This window comes from Propithecus coquereli, unplaced genomic scaffold (assembly GCF_000956105.1).
Source record: "Propithecus coquereli isolate 6110/MARCELLA unplaced genomic scaffold, Pcoq_1.0 Scaffold220, whole genome shotgun sequence".
Lineage (NCBI taxonomy): Eukaryota > Metazoa > Chordata > Mammalia > Primates > Indriidae > Propithecus > Propithecus coquereli.
The window spans coordinates 1,027,910-1,046,284 of NW_012147190.1; the positions used below are offsets into that span (position 1 = coordinate 1,027,910).

The window sequence follows — 18,375 nt, forward strand, 5'->3', positions numbered from 1 at the left end:
AAATGTATTTAAGGGTGAAATTCCGTAAACTGAAGCATTACACAAACACTACATAATATCGTGACAGAGGTTATTCCAACCAAAAAACTGTTCAAGCTGAAAATATCTATTCATGTAATCAGTGAGCTTACTCTACTATGGCACCTAGTAAGTGTACTTAAGAAGGCTCAGTTGAGTTCCCAGTTACAAACCACAGAGTATGAACTTCGACTGCACTAGAACACATTCAATTTTTAAAATTAATGTTTTAGGTTATTAGGCAGCTGTTTTTATAATAAATATTTCAATCTATTCAGAAATAATGTATGATAAGCACATTTTTAAACCACAGTGTGAATTACTTTGCTGATTAAGCTAAAAAATCTAAGCCAAGTACTCAATTGTTCTTCTATAACTGACTGGAATTACTTTCCATAAATCGCCTAACATACAAAGCCTTTAATAAAGGGCTAAGAATTATAGTGTTTTGCAACATAAAGGAATCTTCTCATTTCACATACTTTCCCAAGGTAGTACCATTTGTAAGAGATAAGTCTATTGAATCCAGATGTTTTGCTTCTAGTGTACTGTCTTTTCTACTACTGTACCATACTTCTTCCCATAATTGCTTACCAGGTACTCTCTTAGAACTGTTAAGAGTTCTCAGGATTAAGTTTTGGAACCCAGAAAGTTCTTCTATAGATAAAAATAAATCTCAGAGAGACAGGAAAACGCCTCATGATTTCATAAAAGATATACTTTCTGATAGGCTAATACAAATATAAATAAAGCTACTACACTACATCATTCAAACTATGTCTGGAGTTCTGCAATAACAATGTTAATAAAAATACATTTTACACTCATTACATATAAACTAAAAACTAAGGATCATGACTTTTATTCCACATAAATTTTATCTGTTTCATGCCTGAATTTCTTGACTTTAATTTCTTTACTCTCTCATCATTATTTTTACCACTAACCCCAAAGTATATCAATTATAGTTCTAGGATTATTTCTTTTAAGGAAAAAAAATATTGTAGTACCATTTCCCACATTTTTTTTAACTGAAATGAATGCTTTATCTTCCACTGGTATTGTTTTAGTTTGTCTCAGGGAACAATAAAGAATATTGCATTTAAAAAAGTCTACTTTCTGAATTACTACCAGACCCCAAAATAAGGATAAATTAGAAGGGGCCAAATGTCTTGAAAAATATCTTTCATTATATACATTCCATCATATCAAAATCTAAAATGTTTTCTTCTGCCTTCCAATTTTATCCAGTAAAACAAATCCAACACAGTCTGCTTTCCTCTAATACTAATAATTTATATGCAATGGTAACACAAAACTATAAACGAGATACATAAACATTCATCAATGACTGTATCACTGTCACCTTAAGGCAATCAAACCACATTTTACCCAAATTCAAAAATATACAAAGACATAAATCAGAATGCTCACTCTAAGGTTAGCAAATGTAATGCAGACACTTACCTACATAATGCATATTAAGAGCCAAATACTTATACTGGAAAAGAGGGTTGTTACTGAGGCTACTTCTTTGGATCTGCTGGAAAAAGGAGCTGACATCCCATCTGTACAGGACATCCAACAGCATGATGCTTGGCACCCTCAGGGCCACATTTAACACTGCCTCCAGTTTCTCTTTTGCAGCCATGTTTTTTTTTTCAAGTAGACCTAAAATTCAGAAGACACAATATATAAAAATAAGTCAACACAAACAGCTTTTAGATATCCTTTTATTAATCTAATGAATTGTCACACACTATACAAAAACTATGTTAGAAAAAAGTCCTTAGCCATATCTACTGTTTTTAGGTGTTCATGAAATAAGTTTTTTATTGTGCTTTCACACTGACCCTTCCAGGTCTGCCCAATCTTATGAGACTAATTAAATGTTTAGGCCTCAAAAGTTATTTTTTAAAAAACCACTAACTCCAAATCTAGGCACTCAGAAACAAAATACCCTGTAAGAAAGAATACAGTACTTTTGCCCAATTAACTTGAAAAGAAAAATTCACTCCTATAAAATTCCTTGAAATTTATGTAGCTCTTTAAAGAGGGCAAATCTCGAATATTTCCTCTATGAAAAAACCTAAGCAATTCAATAAAAATTTGGCAAGTGTATGTTTAGTTTGCAGTATCTCAGTCTATCCTTTTCCTTATTCACTTACAATTAAAATTTAATTACCATATTTACAATCCAGAGAACTCATGATATAGATACAGGAAGAAGAAACATTATTTGCAATATTATTTCCTTGAATCTTTCAACTTAGTCTAAAATTCCCATAATCTGCCTTCAAAGTGGGAAAATAAAGCTCAGCAAATTCTTCCCTTGATGCATAGACAAGTAGACACAAGGAAGAAGCCAGCCATTGAGTCTGCAGGCCCTGTGCTTGCATACATGGCCATTAAGCAAGAGAACAAAAACAAATAAATAAAGGGAATGAAAGGCAGTTATCAGGACAATCTACTATTTAAAAGGACAGTTCAATGCAACATTGCTTCATATGGTAGAGCTGCAAATTAATCCAAGGAATTATGAGAGAACAGAGCAAATAAAAGTGAGTAAAGGATAATTTAAAGAATAAAGATAATTCCGGACTGTTGGCTCTGACAATATCCTTTTAAGAATTTTGCTGAGAAAGCTAAACACATTTCCAGCTTTGGCAGTAATTTCAGACATTGCAGGACAAATGAAAACATTTATTTCTGAAGAAAATTACAGTGACAGATTGCTATACTATGGTTAAATATTTGTCAGTATTTCCATCTTATCCTCCAATTTTCAAGGCTTCCTAGCTCAGATAGTTAAAAGTTAAGGGCAGCTCAACTTGGCACATCATTAATAAAAGTTTTTCAATGATCATTTATCAATCATTCTCATAACCCAAATGTTGTTTTATAGATATATCCTACTAATAATATAAAATGAACATTTTTATAGATAAGTACTTTCATTCGATTACTTTAAATGAACAAGACCATTTTCATAATTTTCCTACATAAGAAAAAAACACTATTTTGAAAATCGAAACCAAACAGCTGTGGCCTAAGGGGGGAAAAGCACTGAAAAATAAAATCTCTAATCTTTAACATTTATTGCAAACTATACCATTCAGGAACCTAAACTAGATTTCTCAATGTTCACGATATTATTTAAAAAAACAAAAAAATCCTAGGAAAAAATATACCAAATATTCACAGTAACATCTTTTCAACAATGGGGCTAGGGGTGATTTTTATTCCCTTCTTCATTTCCTGTTTGTCAAGTTTTGTAAACTATATGTATGTATTATTTTACTGGGGAGAGGGGGAGAGTTTAAAAAATAAATTGTTAATGAAAAGTGTAATTAGTGTAAGCCATCTAGATGACTTCAAGAATATACAGGAAATAACTACTTACTCTGGTGGTCAAACTGATAACTCAATGCCCTCTTGGGAATTTATTACAAAGTAGGGGAGCTGTCCAGAAAGTATCCAGCCATAACTTTCATAATTTTTCATATTATGTGGCTGGATACTTTCCGGACGGTCCTTGCAGATTTTTCTCACAAACCACCAGCCACATGTGAAAATCACCATGTATACTGAGATGATAGTATCGCTGCCAGGTTATATACTATAATGGAAAAGTAACTATTTTTTCCATATTCTAGAATCCAATATAAATCACTATCTCTGTTTTTGTAAGTAACAAAAGGGGAGGAGGCTATTACTGAGTTAATACTTATATCTATATTTATTTCATCTGATCTGGAATCCCCCTGTTTTTAATGTTTTTTTATTTTAAAATAAACCCACTTTCATCATTTATTGTAGCTCTTAAAGTGGTAAAGAAAAAAATCTAAACAATAATTAATCCTGCATTAAATAGCAAGACCTGCTAGGGGGAAAAAACTCCCTAATCCTTTCAGAGGATAATCTCTATTACAAAAGAAAGCCATTAGCAGAACAGTACATGTTCCCTCTTAATTTCTACCCACCACTCCTACCTGACAAATATAACAAGAAGTAGAAAATAGAACTGTTTCTATGAAGAGAAAATCCTGGAACCTAAAGCTGTCAATATAGAAGAATATCCAAGAAGAGAGATTCTCAAATTCTTACTGCATAGTTAACTCATGACTCAAATGTTTTTAAGAAGTACCTTGGATAGAATTAAGTGTGCCCATTTATCAATGAATCTATTGCTTACTAAATGTTTCATTTATTTCTGTTTGTGAGTGATATTTTAGCAAGTCCTTAGCAAGCTGGCCACGCATAAGGGCATGTAGAAAACAAATTTAACAAATGGAAAATCAAAGAGGAAAAAGAATTCTTTTTTAACTTTGAATCTTTCTAAAGTGAAAGTACATATGCTAGGTGGTGACCATCACAAATAAGTACTGTACACTACACTGTAACATCACACACTAAACCAACATCTAAACAAAATTTTTAAATACTCATCTTGTTTGCAGATACCTGAAATCACTCACACCAGCTAAGTCATTATAGTACACTAACATGAAGTAGAAATGGAGCCTGCTCTCCTGAGGTAGAGAATACCTCTGTAGTATTTTGGTTCAAACCGTATTTGTCTTTTTCCAGATATATTGTCAGATAGGACTAATGAGCATATTCTATAGTAGGAGAGAGCTCAAAATTCTCTTAAAACCAAAATAATATCAAATAATCCTAGAAAACAAGAAGGAGAGCTGAAAACAAAGAAAATTTACAGGTTGGACACACTCAAAGCCAAATACATAAACTTCCTGTACTGGTTTACCTTCCATGCAAGATCTTAAAATTTCCTCCTTTAACTGTGAAAAGAACTAGGAAAGTAATATTCCAACATGATGTCCCTGCAGGTAATGTCAAATGTGACTCAAACTTAAAGATACTTTACACAGTAAAACAGTTAAAAAGAAAAAAGTAGATGTTTCTTTCCAAATACCATAAGAAAGGTTCAACAAACGCTGATCAAAAACAAGACCTCAATGATTTCATTAAATGACTTTCCCAGGCTTGGAAGCAACAATCAGTACTTACAAAAACAGTAACATCTTATACATGTATAATGTTGTACAGTTTACAATTCAGATTTGTGGGTAAGGAAACACAGGGGGCCTCATTCTACACTTTTCTGAAAACACAGCATTTTGGTTCTGAATATGAAGAAATCAAATCATCCTGAACAATATGAAAAAATGTAAGTTTTTAAAGTCACAAGCTGCTCTCTGCTGAAGAACTATGTCAAATAAGAAATAGAAACGGAAAATGTGATTTTTTTATCCAAAAAAAAAGAATAGTACTCACACCTTCTAAACTCTTTTTCAAAAAGGCAAAGCAAAAATAAGAATGACACATGAACTAATTTAAAATTATTCAGTAAAATACTTAGATAATTTAGGACTGAAAGTTTCTACACCTTCCCCACCACCACAAGAAGAAAAACAAACACCTATCTCCTTTCTTTGTCCCAACCGGTTAAAAAACCAAATTCGACCATGAACTAAAACTGATCTTAAGAAACACATTTTCTGCTGTCCATTTGTTAGGATGGTAACCCCTGAAAATGTAAGGGAGCAAAGCTAGAGCCTAGAATCAGAACTAAACTCAGCCCAGAACTGAGACACCAGGAAAGAGAACGCACTTCTTACATAAGCATTGGCACATGTTTTAAATATAACTGGTCCTCCCCACTCCCACTCGTTGCTAGCTAACTTTGTATGTAGCTGATTTTCACATAAACTACTAGCAATTCTGTGGTTTCACATCATCTCCTAAAAGGCAAAGATATACAGTCCACTCCGAATGGGCCATCTTTCAACTTAAGGACAGACAGAAGAAATAAAAACTGCCACCTCTACCATCAGGCGCTCAGCCTGGGTCACGACTGCCGCACCGACAGCTCATCCTTTTGGGCATGATTCAAGATTCAGCAGAACTGCACACTCCGTATTTTAGAAAATAAAGACACACAGTCCTCTCCTTTCCTTTCAGACTAGTTTCCTGTTTACTGCAGACTGCGATGCAAAGCCATCCATTAATCTTTGATGCCTGCTCACTGCATAGGCCCCTTCCTCTCTCCCCGCACCTCCTCCCACCACGCCTGCTGATCTCACATGCGTTTGAACTATAGTAACCCCAATCCAGCTCGCGGCAAGCAGGCAGCGCAGCAGCAGTAGCAACCCAGCCGCAACCATCTCGGGGTTAGAAGATTACGTTCAGCAAAAACTATGCCAGGAAGCAGGCCCGGGAGCTCCCCTCCCTGTCTCGCCAAGGGTGCTGGCTCTGCCCCGCCACGCATCAAGAGGCTCGCAAAGAAAGACGCGGGCGAAATTCCGCACCCCCAAACAGGGGACTCATTCCAGAAGGAAGGGCATGGTCTCGGGGCCCTTGGGTGGGGAAAGCAGAACTGGAGGAGAAGGACAGAGGGGATGGCAAGTGAGAGAGAAAACCATGGGACAAAAAGAGATGAGGAGCCCTCTTGCTGTAAAAAGGAACTGACAGACAGGATGCAGAGCCATGGGTCCCCACTCGAAGAACGGCTTGGCAGGCCTTTCCGCACCCCCAAACAACCTTACATCGCAAGAAAGTGAGGAGTGAGCTTGGGGCTGCGTAGACCAAAGAAGGCGAAGGGAAAGAGGGAAGGAAGCTTGGAAGCAAAGTGGACAAAGAAGATAAAAAGGCAAAGTTGGAAATGGAAACTGAAAAAAAGGAGCTGGACTGGGGCAGCTCTGGAAGGGTCTTTAAAAAGGCCTTAGGGTGCTGGGGAGGCGAAGGGGGAGCCCGGAGTTAAGAGCATCTTAGGAATGTGAGGGATATTTCCAGGCCCTGGAGAAGAGGGATGGAAGGGCGGGGAGGCGGCCGAGGCCGCTGAGCTGCAGGAGGGGGCTCTGCGCGGGGCCCCGACAGGGGAGGGCAAGTTGGAGGGGGCCGGTCGGGGCCCGGAGGACCGCGGGAGGGGCTGGAAGATGGGAGGGATGTGGACTCCGCCTAGGCTAGAGAGAAGAGGGAGGTGAAGCAGGGGAAGGGGCGAAGGGGAAGAAGAGGAAGGAGCCGGAGACCGGATGGGGGAGGGGAGGAAGGGTGTGGGAAGCGGACTCCGGGAGAGGGGATGGGAAGGGGCCGGCCGGGGGGCTTGGTCACCTCAGGCTGCGGCCTCCCTACCTGCAGGGTGGCGCTGCGGACCAGCGGGCTCCGCAACTCCCCGGCTCTCTCGCCCGCCCTCCGGTTCTCCTCGGGCGGCGGCGGCGGGGGCCGGGACGGCGCGGCTCACAGCGGCGGCTTTTCTGCGCCGGGCCTTGGTTGCTGCGTCTTGGGAGGCGGAGGCGGAGGCAGCGGCGGCGGCAGCGACCCGACCCGTGCGGTCACCATCGTCCGCGGCGGCAGGCGCTCGCGGGCCGAGCCCCTCAGCAGCCAGCGGCAGCGGCAGCCATAGCCTCCTGCGCTCGCTCCTCCCGCCCCCGGCGCTCTGCGGCGGCCGCTGCCCGTCTCCAGCGCTGTGCGCCTGCGCGCGGCCCCGCCAGCGCGGCGCGCCCCTCCCCCGCCCCCTCGCGCGCTCCCGCGCTCACTCACAATCGCGCGGGCGGGGTGGTTCCCGCGCCGCCTCCGGTACGTGGGCGGTAGACACTACTAGCCTCTCCCGGCCCGCACACCCGGGCCGCGGGGGCTATGGAGACGCGTACCACGGCGACACCTGTACGCGCACTGTGACACGCGCCATTCTGACACACGTGCTCTCTCACACTCCCCAAACACGACAAGCCCCACGCGCTCACACCCACACTCACCTGCAGGGACCACGTGGGAGAATGTGAAGTGCTGATCCTGTCCCGGTGCAATCACAGTAGCAATGATGCGAGAATTTTTTTTTAACTCCTGACTGGACTAGACTGTCAACTCCATGGTGTCAGGGACCACGTCGGTGATGGCTCAACAGTGCCCAGCACTCAATAAACCTCTGGAATAAGTGAGTGGATGAATGAATTCATTGGAACTGTTCACTGAGTATCTTTTCTTTAAAAATAATGACCCCTTGGTTTGGTTCAAAGAATTTTACTGCAGTATAGAATTAAATGGTGTTTCTGTGTTTGTCTTGTCTTGGTCTAAGGTTCAGAACCAATTAGTGTACTCTTCCCCTCATTAACATTGAGGAAACCCTTTTGTTCTGTCCAGTCTCTACCACCGATGCACAATCCTACCTTAATTTAAATGTCAACGCCTTTTAGGGCAGAGGCTGTTCCCCACAATTTGTAGCCTGAATTATGTTGTGTGTATACAGAACAAATCAAGGATGTCGCTGGTCTTCTGGGCTTTGGCAGGACTTCTCATTCCCCATTTTTCTACCACTCTGCCTCACTAGGACCTTCCACAACCCCCACCTTTATCTACCCTCCACCACCACCACCAAAAGTCCTACACTGTTACCTTGCTTTCACTTTGGATAGCTCCTGGAGAGCCAGTTGCTACTAGAAACTGGTCTGGCCTTTAATGTTTAAAATGGCTGAAAGATGCACAGCCAGTAATGGATAAAATGTTGCAACTATACTGGGTCATGCTGAAATTGTGAAGCCTCAACTTCTGCATATACAAGAGAAATTTTTAATGTATTGTAATCTTGATACCTGTGTTGGGGGCCCTCCCTGGAAATTCAAGTCTGTAGCCTCTGCACTTTAAATGGCTAACCCCCAATTCTAAACATCTTTGTATTTTGCTAAAATTGTAAAAGCAAGCTCTACATTTAGAAATGCAATCCCTAGAAGCATCAGTCAACCAAATTCAGATAACATACCTTCCGTTAGATAGCTCTGTAGAAATCAAGTTTTAAAATTTTTTGGGAATTGTGTTCATAACTTTCTACGACCACCTTTTACCCAGGTGCCTTAGACTACTTTACAATAATCATTAAACGCATCACCTCCCAGGGAAGCAGTTTTTATGAGTCTCTTTATCTAGCCTGGTAAGTGAGAAATTACAGAGGCCACATGAGCAATGACTGGAATAGGAAGCTGACCAAGATAGCAAGGCCTTATTCCTTGGTTCCCTCCCTGCTTTAACAACTTCGCTACCACTCAGTCAAGAAAACAGAAGGCCAGAAACAGATTACAAAGAAGCCAAAATGTATACAATGCTAAATTCGGATTGGATTTATTTACTCTTCTTGGATAACTTGCAGAATCTTGAAAACATTACTTTAGTATTGTTACTGGATTTTGTTTTGTTTAAATGGAGGCAAGGCCTACCTCAGCCCTCCCCTTTCCTTTTTTAAAGCAGGCAGGGTGGGGGAATGGCTTTAAAGCCCTATAACCCTCATTATAAGTACTCTGGACTTGTAAAAGCAGGAAAAAGTCACATGTCTTTTTTTCCTTTTAATTTTACAGCAGCTGCCTGTAAATGCTGAAGTTCAAAACAACAAGTGAAGAAAATTACTCTGGTAATGAAAGGGTTACTGCTCTTATATTGCTGCCAGTCCAGTTCTGGGAAAGCTCCATACTGCCAGAAGCAGGTAATCAAATGAAACAAAAAGAAAAGCAAAGGAAAAAAAAACAAGGGGTGGGATAGGAGGGGGGCCCTCAACTAAAAGAGAGCAATCACAATTTAGAGGAAGTACTTTCTAGAGGCACTCAAACCCACCAAATCAGGAAAAACAAGGAGCTAAAAGTACCTGGAACAAACTTAAGGAAATGTCCAAATGCCACAGCTTAGTCATAAAAGGAACTAACCCAGGGTGCTAGAAGGAAAGAAGTGGAATGTTTGTGGCTGAAGAATGGCAGACCATTCAGGATTCTCAAGGCTACCTTTCTTCCTTCCTAAATGCATCCAATATTGAGGAGGAGGTCAACACAAAGTTTGAAAGAATACATATTTGTTATAGTTCTAGCCATTCCAAAGGACAAATTCCTAAATTCTTTGTAGAGCCCACTATTGCTAATAATCACATAGAAATAGTCTTTTGTTGCAAATCTGCAGATAGTTGATAGCCAGTTTATTATGCACTACCTTCTAGATCCAGAGACAAGATGGCATATAACAGATTTCACATGATGGGGCCAAAATCCAAAGAACTAGGATAGCCAACACTGGTAATATGAGGGAGAATTTTCATGTATTCATTTATTCACACATTTTTTTTTTGTTCCCGATATTTTCTGAGCACTTTGAGCTTTTCACTATCCAATTTAAAAAGTTGAATATTCAAAAATATCCAATTCAGTAATCAACTTTCTTAATTAGAAGAGTCTAAATGATATATAGAATCTCATTCAACCTAACTATCCCCATGGTTTGATTTTGAGAGCGAACTCTACAGGAAAACTACAGTTTTGTTAGGAAACATAATGTAGTAAAGGGAGATTCACTCTTTTTTTCTTATATAACAGTTTAACTCATGTACGATTTAATCCACCCACTTTGAGGTGTACAATTCAGTGCTTTTTAGTATATTCACAGAGTTGTATAACCATCACCACAATCAATTTCAGAGCATTTCATCATAACCTCCACCCGAAAAAAAAAAACCAACAAAACCCATATCCATTAGCAGTTACTCCCCTTCTTTTCCCAGACCTAAGAAACCACCAATCTTTCTGTCTTCATAGATTTTCCTGTTCTGGACATTTCATATAAATGGAATCATATAATATGTAGTCTTTCATGTCTGGCTTATTTTACTTGGCATAATGTTTTTGAGGTCTATCCACGTGTAGCATGTATTGGTACTTAATTTCTTTTCCTTGCCAAATAAAATTCCATTGTCTGGTTATACCATGTTGTGTTTCTTCATCAGTTGGTGGACATTTGAGTTTTTTCTGCTTTTTGGCTTTTATGAATAATGTGGCTATGAACATTCATGTACAAGTTGTTGTGTGGTCATGTTTTGATTTGTCTTGGGTATATATTTAGCTGTAGAATTGCTGGGTCGTATGATAACTTCGTGTTTAACTTTTTGAGTAACTGCCAGACTGTTTTCCAATGTGGCTGCTCCATTGTACACTCTCACTAGCAGTATATGAGGAAAGATTCACTCTTACATTCAAATTCCCCCTACTTGTTAGCTGTGGGCCCCTGTGCCAAGTGTACATAATTTACAAATGCCTCCATTCTTTGTCTATAAAACAGGGATAATGATGGTATCTACTTTACAGGGTTGTTATGAAAAATAAATGAAATGATGTACGCTAATATTCCTGGTACAAAGTAAGCTCTTGATACATGTTATTAGTTTCCCTCCTTCTGGCTTTGGTATTTGGTTGGCAATTTTTATTCTGTAGTAAACTCAGATAGAGATGAAATTGTTACTCCCTAGTAGTAAGAGGTGCGTATACATAGCTGGTGGTGGATAAATACTTTTTGTGGATAATTGGAAAAATTAATAGAACTTGGATTGTTTTAACATCAAAATAAATTTATCTCTTTCTACCCAGTATGGAATGAATACCTGGATAGGAAGAAAAAGCATAAAAACAAGTCAGCTTTTTTGTTTGTTTGTTTGGACTTTTCAGATTTTCCTGAAAACATTTTTTATTTTCCCAACATTTTATTTTGAAGAGTTTCAAATATACAGAAAAATTAAAAGAATATTATAATGGTCACCCATATGCATACCATCTCGATTCAACATTGTTAATGTTTTGCATATTTGTGTTATCTATATGTGTGTGTGTCTTTTGCTAAGCTATTTGAGAGTAAGATGCAAACAACACACTCCACCTGTAAATACTCTAGCCTGCTTCTTCTAAAAATAGTCTCTTTCTCCAGTATTACCAGTTATCATTAGCACATCTAAGAAAATGAAGTATAGTTCCCTAAATTTTCTACTGTCCAGTCAATACTCAAATTTTCTCAATTCTCCTCAAAATGTCTTTTATAGATAGCTTTTTCCCAACACAAGATCCAATCTGATAAGCCAGCTTTTCTTTTAATCAATCTGAGTTCTTATGACTATTTAAATCTCTAACATCAGCAGAAAAAAAAAATATTTTTGTTGTTCTTTTCAAAATTCAGGTCAACTGGTGTACCTCTGTCCTACCCAGCCACTCTGTCTCAGTTCTAATTAAGCCTGAGATAGGGAGTAGTGCAAAACTATGCGTTACTTTTCGTGCATGGTGATACTCAACTAAATATTAGTACAATAGATATTGATTGTTGTAGACATTTGTTAGTTGCCTCCCCACTATTATTATTCTTCTTTTCCTCTTTCTAATAGCACCTTTAACCTTGAATAACATGTGGTCTATTGGCCATTGACCAAGCATGGATCAACCAGTTTATCCTATCTCCCTTAGTGATTAGTCTAGGGAAGGACCCATGACCCACGTTAGGCTGATCAGGGAGAGACTAAACACCAAACCTTTTGATTGAACTATTGAGAGAACAAAGTTTCTCTTTCCTGCTAGACTTAAAAAAAGGAAGCCTATAATCCCAGGGACTACTGGCAGCTATCTTGGATACAAAAGGGAAGAGCCGACTTGAAGATTTAGCTAACACAAGAAAGAGAACCCAGGACATAAAAAGAAACCAGGTTCTGGTCACAGTGTATGAGCCCTGATCTAAGCCTCATCTGAAGTCAGCATGCCCACCCCCCTACTCTTTAAGTATATTACCCTATAGATTACTTTTTTTACTTCAGCCAGTTTGTGTTGGGTTTTCTCTTATTTGCAGTTAAGAGTCCCAAGGCATTCAATCCTTTTAATTTGTGTCACTCACTCCTGAGTGTAATAGGCTGCTATAAAGATAAGGAAGTAACTAATAATAATAAGGATAAGTGCATAAAAACACAATTGTGCAGCTTCATACACTGTTATTAAATATAATCGTTTAACAACTATCCAGAAAGCAAAGCTTGCCAACACCCAGAAATCCCCCACATGCCCTTCTCATTCTCAACTGTCTCACTAACCCCAAAGGTGATCATTTTCTAATGTAGTCACTTCCTTTTCTTTGTTTGGTCATCTAAAAATCCCTAAAAATTGTAGTTTAGTTCTGCCTGTTCTTGAATGTTATATAAATTGAATCAAACATTAGGTATTCTTTTGTGACTAGCTTTTTCTGCTTTGCACTGTGAGATTCAGTTATGTTCTTGTGTGAAGCTACAGTTCATTTATTTTCATTGCAATATAGAATTCCATCATATGAATATAACATTATTTAATCATTCTACTACTTATGACTGTTAGGTTCATGAACACCAAAATTCCAGTTTGGAGCTACAGGTGTTGTGAATCATGCTGCTATCACGTCTTCCTTTTTTTCGAGACGGAGTCTTGCTCTGTCACTAGAGTGCTGTGGCATCAGCCTAGTTCACAGTAACCTCAAACTCCTGGGCTCAAGTGATCCTCCTGCCTCAGCCTCCCAAGTAGCTGGGATTACAGGTGGGCACCACCACGCCAGGCTAATTTTTCTATTTTTAATAGAGACAGGGTCTAGCTCTTGCTCAGGCTGGTCTCGAACTCCTGACCTCAAGCAATCCTCCCAACTCAACCTCCCAGAGTGCTAGGATGACAGGTGTAAGCCACTGTGCCCGGCCCACATGTCTTCCTAATAGCCATATGCACACATTTCTCATGAAGAAATGTCTTCAACTTTCTTAGGTAATCCCAACTGTTTTTCTAAGGCAACAATTTATACTCCCAACAGCAATCTGTGTGAATTCCTATTGCTGTATATCCTAGCCTATTATTGGTATTATTAGTGCTTTTAATTTGAACGATTCTACTGGGGTTTTTAACTTGCATTTCTCTAACTGTAATGAGGTTGAGTACTTTTTCATATGTTTATTGGCCTTTTAGATGTGCTTTTTTATGAATTACTCAAATCTTTTACCCAATTTCCTCCTGGGTTGTTTATCTTTTTCCTTTTGTTTTGTTTTGAAATTCTTTGTATAGTCTCAATGTAAGCCTCTTGTAATTATATACACTGCAAAATTTTCTGTTATGTAGCTTCCCTTTTTATTCTCAAATTAGTGTCTTTTTTTTCAATTGCTAGATGTTTATAAAGATTTTTTTTAAAATCACACGAGAGGGCAAAATCTAAGTTTGCTTTCTTTATAAAAATTATCTTCTGTTTCCAAAACAGAAAAGATGAGAGGATACAAAAAATTATTCATGTATTAAACCTTGCTTCTAATTAAATCTATAATACAGAAAAATAAATTTGAATGTCTGGGGAAAATCTTTCTGCATGCTTAACAATATATGTATATATTTAATTTTAAAATATTACAGGGGTACAATGTTTTTGGTTACATGGATCACTTTGGTAATGCTTGAGTAGGGCTATAAGTGTGCCCATCACTCAGATAGTGTTCCTTGTACCTCTTAGGTAGGTTTTCACCCATCCCCTCCTCCCCCTTGCCCCACTGGTTGATTTCCACTGAGTTTTACTTTCCTCTGTGCACATGTGGTCTCATCAGTTAGTTCCAAGTTAATAGTGAGTACATGTGGTGTTTGTTTTTCCATTCTTCAGATACTTCACTTAGGATAATGGTCTGCAGGTCCATCCAAATTGTTGCAAAAAGCATTAATTCATCCGTCCTCATGGTGGAGTAGTATTCCATAGTATACATATACCACATTTTGTTAATCCACTCATGAACTGATGGGCACTTGGGTTGATTCCACATCTTTGCAATTGTGAATTTTGTTGTAATAAACATTTGCAGGTGTCTTTTTGATAAAATGACTTCTTTTCCTTTGGTAAATATCCAGTAGTAGAATTGCTGGATAGGCCGGGCGCCATGGCTCACGCCTGTAATCCTAGCACTCTGGGAGGCCGAGGCGGGCAGATTGTTTGAGCTTAGGAGTTTGAGACAAAAAAAAAAAAAAAAAAAAAAGAATTGCTGGATAAAAATGGTGGGTCTAGTTTTATTTCTTTGAGGAATCTCCATACTGTTTTCCATAGAGATTGTACAAACTTGCAGTCCCCCACTAACAGTATGTAAGGATTCCTTTCTCTCTGCATCCATGCCAGCATCTATTGTTTTTGGACTTTTTAATGAAAGCCATTCTGACTGGGTTAAGGTGATATCTCATTGTAGTTTTAATTTGCATTTCCCTGATGATTAGTGATGTTGAGCATTTTTTACATATGCTTATTGGCCATTTGTCTATCTTCTTTTGAAAAGCTTCTGTTTATGTCTTTTGCCCACTTTTTAATGGGATTGTTTGGTTTTTTCTTGCTGATTTGCTTGAGTTTTTTTTTTTTTTTTTTTGAGACAGAATCTGGCTCTGTTGCCCTGGCTAGAGTGCCGCCTAGCTCACAGCAACCTCAGACTCCTGGGCTCAAGCGATCCTCCTGCCTCAGCCTCCCGAGTAGCTGGGACTACAGGCATGTGCCACCATGCCCAGCTAATTTTCTCTCTCTCTCTCTCTATATATATATATATTTTTAGTTGTCCAGATAATTCCTTTCTATTTTTAGTAGAGACGGGGTCTCGCTCTTGCTCAGGCTGGTCTCGAACTCCTGACCTTGAGCAATCCACCCACCTCGGCTTCCCAGAGTGCTAGGATTACAGGCGTGAGCCATCGCGCCTGGCCTTTTTTTTTTTTCGAGACAGAGTCTCACTCTTTTGCCCAGGCTGGAGTGCTGTGGCATCAGCCTAGCTCACAGCAACCTCAAACTCCTGGGCTCAAGCAATCCTTCTGCCTCAGCCTTCCAAGTAGCTGGGACTACAGGCATGCTCCACCATGCCCGGTTAATTTTTTCTATATAGTTTTAGTTGTCTGATTAATTTCTTTCTATTTTTAGTAGAGACAGGGTCTTGCTTTTCCTCAGGCTGGTCTCGAACTCCTGACCTTGAGCGATCCACCCGCCTGGGCCTCCCAGAGTGCTAGGATTACAGGCGTGAGCCACCGCGCCCAACCTGCTCCAGTTTTTTATAGATTCTGGTTATTAGCCCTTTATTGGATGTATAGCTTCAGAATATTTTCTCCCATTCAATAGGCTATCTATTTGCTCTGTTGATTATTTCCTTAGCTGTGCAGAAGCTTTTTAATCTAATCAAGTCCCATTTATTTATTTATTTTCATTGTTGCTGTAATTATCATTGGGGTCTTACTCATAAATTCTTTGCCTAGGCTAATATCTAGAAGAGGTTTTCCTACATTTTCTTGTAGAATTCTTATGGTTTGGTGCCTTACATTAAAGTCTTTTATCTATCTTGAATTAATTTTTCTGAGTGTGAGAGATATATATATCCTATTTCATTCTTCTGCATGTGGCTATACTACAAGGCTATAGTAACCAAAACAGCATGATACTGGCACAAAAATAGAGACATAGACCGATAAAACAGAACAGAGAACCCAAAAAAAAAACCATCCACATACATCCAACTGATCTTTGACAAAGCAGATAACAATATACACTGGGGGAAAGAAGGCCTATTCAATAAATGGTGCTGGGAAAACTGAATAGTCAAATTTGTGTCTTTTGATGAACATAAATTCTTAATTTAAATTTAATGCTTTTTTTATGTGTAATGCTTGTTTTAAACCTATTTCCCCACTGCTCCACAGTGCCATTTCTGTCATAAATTGAATGTGCATATTTCAGTAGATCTGTTTCTGAACTTTCTATTCCATCCACTGGTTTGTTTGTCTATCCTTTTTGAGCCAACCCAAAACTGTTTCAATGAATCAAGCTAAATAGGAAGTTGATATGTGGTAGAGCACATCTTTCCACTTGGTTTTCTTTGGTTTGTTTTATTTTTTTTTTCAAGTGGATCTTGGCTCTTTACATTTCCATATCAATTTTGGAATCAGCTTGTTGAGTTCCCCAAGATCTTGCTGAGATTTTTAGTTTTCCACATAGAGGTCTTACACATATTCTGTTACATTAATCCCTAGATACTTGATTTTTTAAATGCTCTTGCTAATGGTAATTTAAATTTTATTTTATGTTAGGCTTTGTGTATGTTAACAGTAGATTCCCCAGAGTCCCTGACCCGAACAATTTCCAGTGTCTCAGAGTGGAGGCAGACACGTAAAACATAAATGGTGTGGATTGGTTATGATAGATCTACAAGGTGGTGTGGGTTGGTTATGATAGAGGCAAGCAAAGGTTACCATAAAAATACAAATGGTGTGAGGTGGGTAGGATTAGCCCATTTCGTGGAGTCATAGGGTGATGGGAAGGGAGAGACATTCTGAGTATTGAAAAACACATCAGAGCCAGCTGAGTGAGAAAAGAGTAAGGCTGGGAGATGCCAGCATGCTGTGGGGCAAGTTCCTTCATAGGCAGAATTTACAAAGGGAATGTAGACAAACTAGTTCTAAGACTCTTGGACCTTCTAGCCTGATGGAGTTCATCAGATGGTACAAAAGTGCAAGCAGAGAGAGCATCTGGGAAGAGGTTCATTGCGGGGAGCTGCTGCTGTCAGTACTGCCGACCAAGGGAGGAGTCATGGTGGACGCTACCTCCTTTCTCTCCAGTCCAGTGGTGCTGAGATTGTCTGTGAGACCATTCACAGAGGCCGAAAGGTGTTCCCTGCTTAGAGCTGGTGCCTGATGCCCACCTAAGAGAGTGAAAGCAAAATGCCTGTGGCTGCAGAATACAAAGGGCTGCCTTGGGATACATGAGTTAGAGTTTGTCAGAGCAAGAGGTGTGTGGGTGTTTCCCATGTAGCACGTGTGTCCTACAGGAGGAAGAGGATCAGCCCAGTTGTATGGGGTCCTTTAAAATGGGACTAAACAGAAGGGCAGGGGGACCCAGCAGTAAGAAGCTGGAGGTAAAAACCTGATTCCTAGAGTCAAATGTTATCACCCAGGAGGGAGGCGTATCTACCCAGGTCAAAGAAACTAGAATTAAGGGAACTGAGGTGTAGAGAGATTAAGTAACTTGCCCGGAGTCATGCAGCTGGTCAGCAGCAGAACTCAGATTCAACCCAGACTTACCTGGGTTCATTGTGTGTGTCCCCCACCACAGTGCACCTGCTTTCTGTCACACTGACAATGCCAGAACAGGGGAGGAGTTTGCTCACAGAGCCACATCTCTAAATCTAGAGCTTAAACCCTATTGGTCTCTTTGGTAATGAACAGATTGTTATTATTTTGCCTGAAATAGTTATATAAACAGGACACTTCAGGAATCTTCCCTGTGAGTGCTCTTTGACATCTGCACGTTGTTCCACAGAGTAAGAAAGTTTGCTTTGGGTCATAGATGTCAGAGTATAGTGTGGCAAATTGCCTTTGTTAAGTGTTAATAGGAAACGGAGGTGGTGGCTAAGGGATTGGAGACTGGAATTACTCTAACTGGGTTCAAAGCCTGGTTCTGCCATTTCCTAGCTGTGCAACCTTGGCCAAGTTACTCAACTTTTCTCTGCCTAATTTCCCATTTAATAGCACCTACTTCATAGGATTTTGTGATTAGATG

At 39.5% G+C, this 18,375-nt stretch overlaps 1 protein-coding gene across 1 annotated transcript in view; it reads right to left on the bottom strand.

Annotated features, from left to right (window-relative positions):
* Positions 1-7,453, bottom strand: part of RNF145 (ring finger protein 145) — a 57,220-nt gene extending 49,767 nt beyond the window's left edge. The window contains exons 1-2 of the mRNA XM_012644806.1: positions 7,174-7,453; positions 1,486-1,689 (exon numbers count right to left, since the gene is read on the bottom strand). Of these exons, the coding sequence (XP_012500260.1) occupies positions 1,486-1,669 (184 nt within the window). The 5' untranslated portion in view covers positions 1,670-1,689; positions 7,174-7,453. The remainder of the gene's footprint in view (positions 1-1,485; positions 1,690-7,173) is intronic.
* Between the last annotated feature and the right edge of the window lie 10,922 nt (positions 7,454-18,375).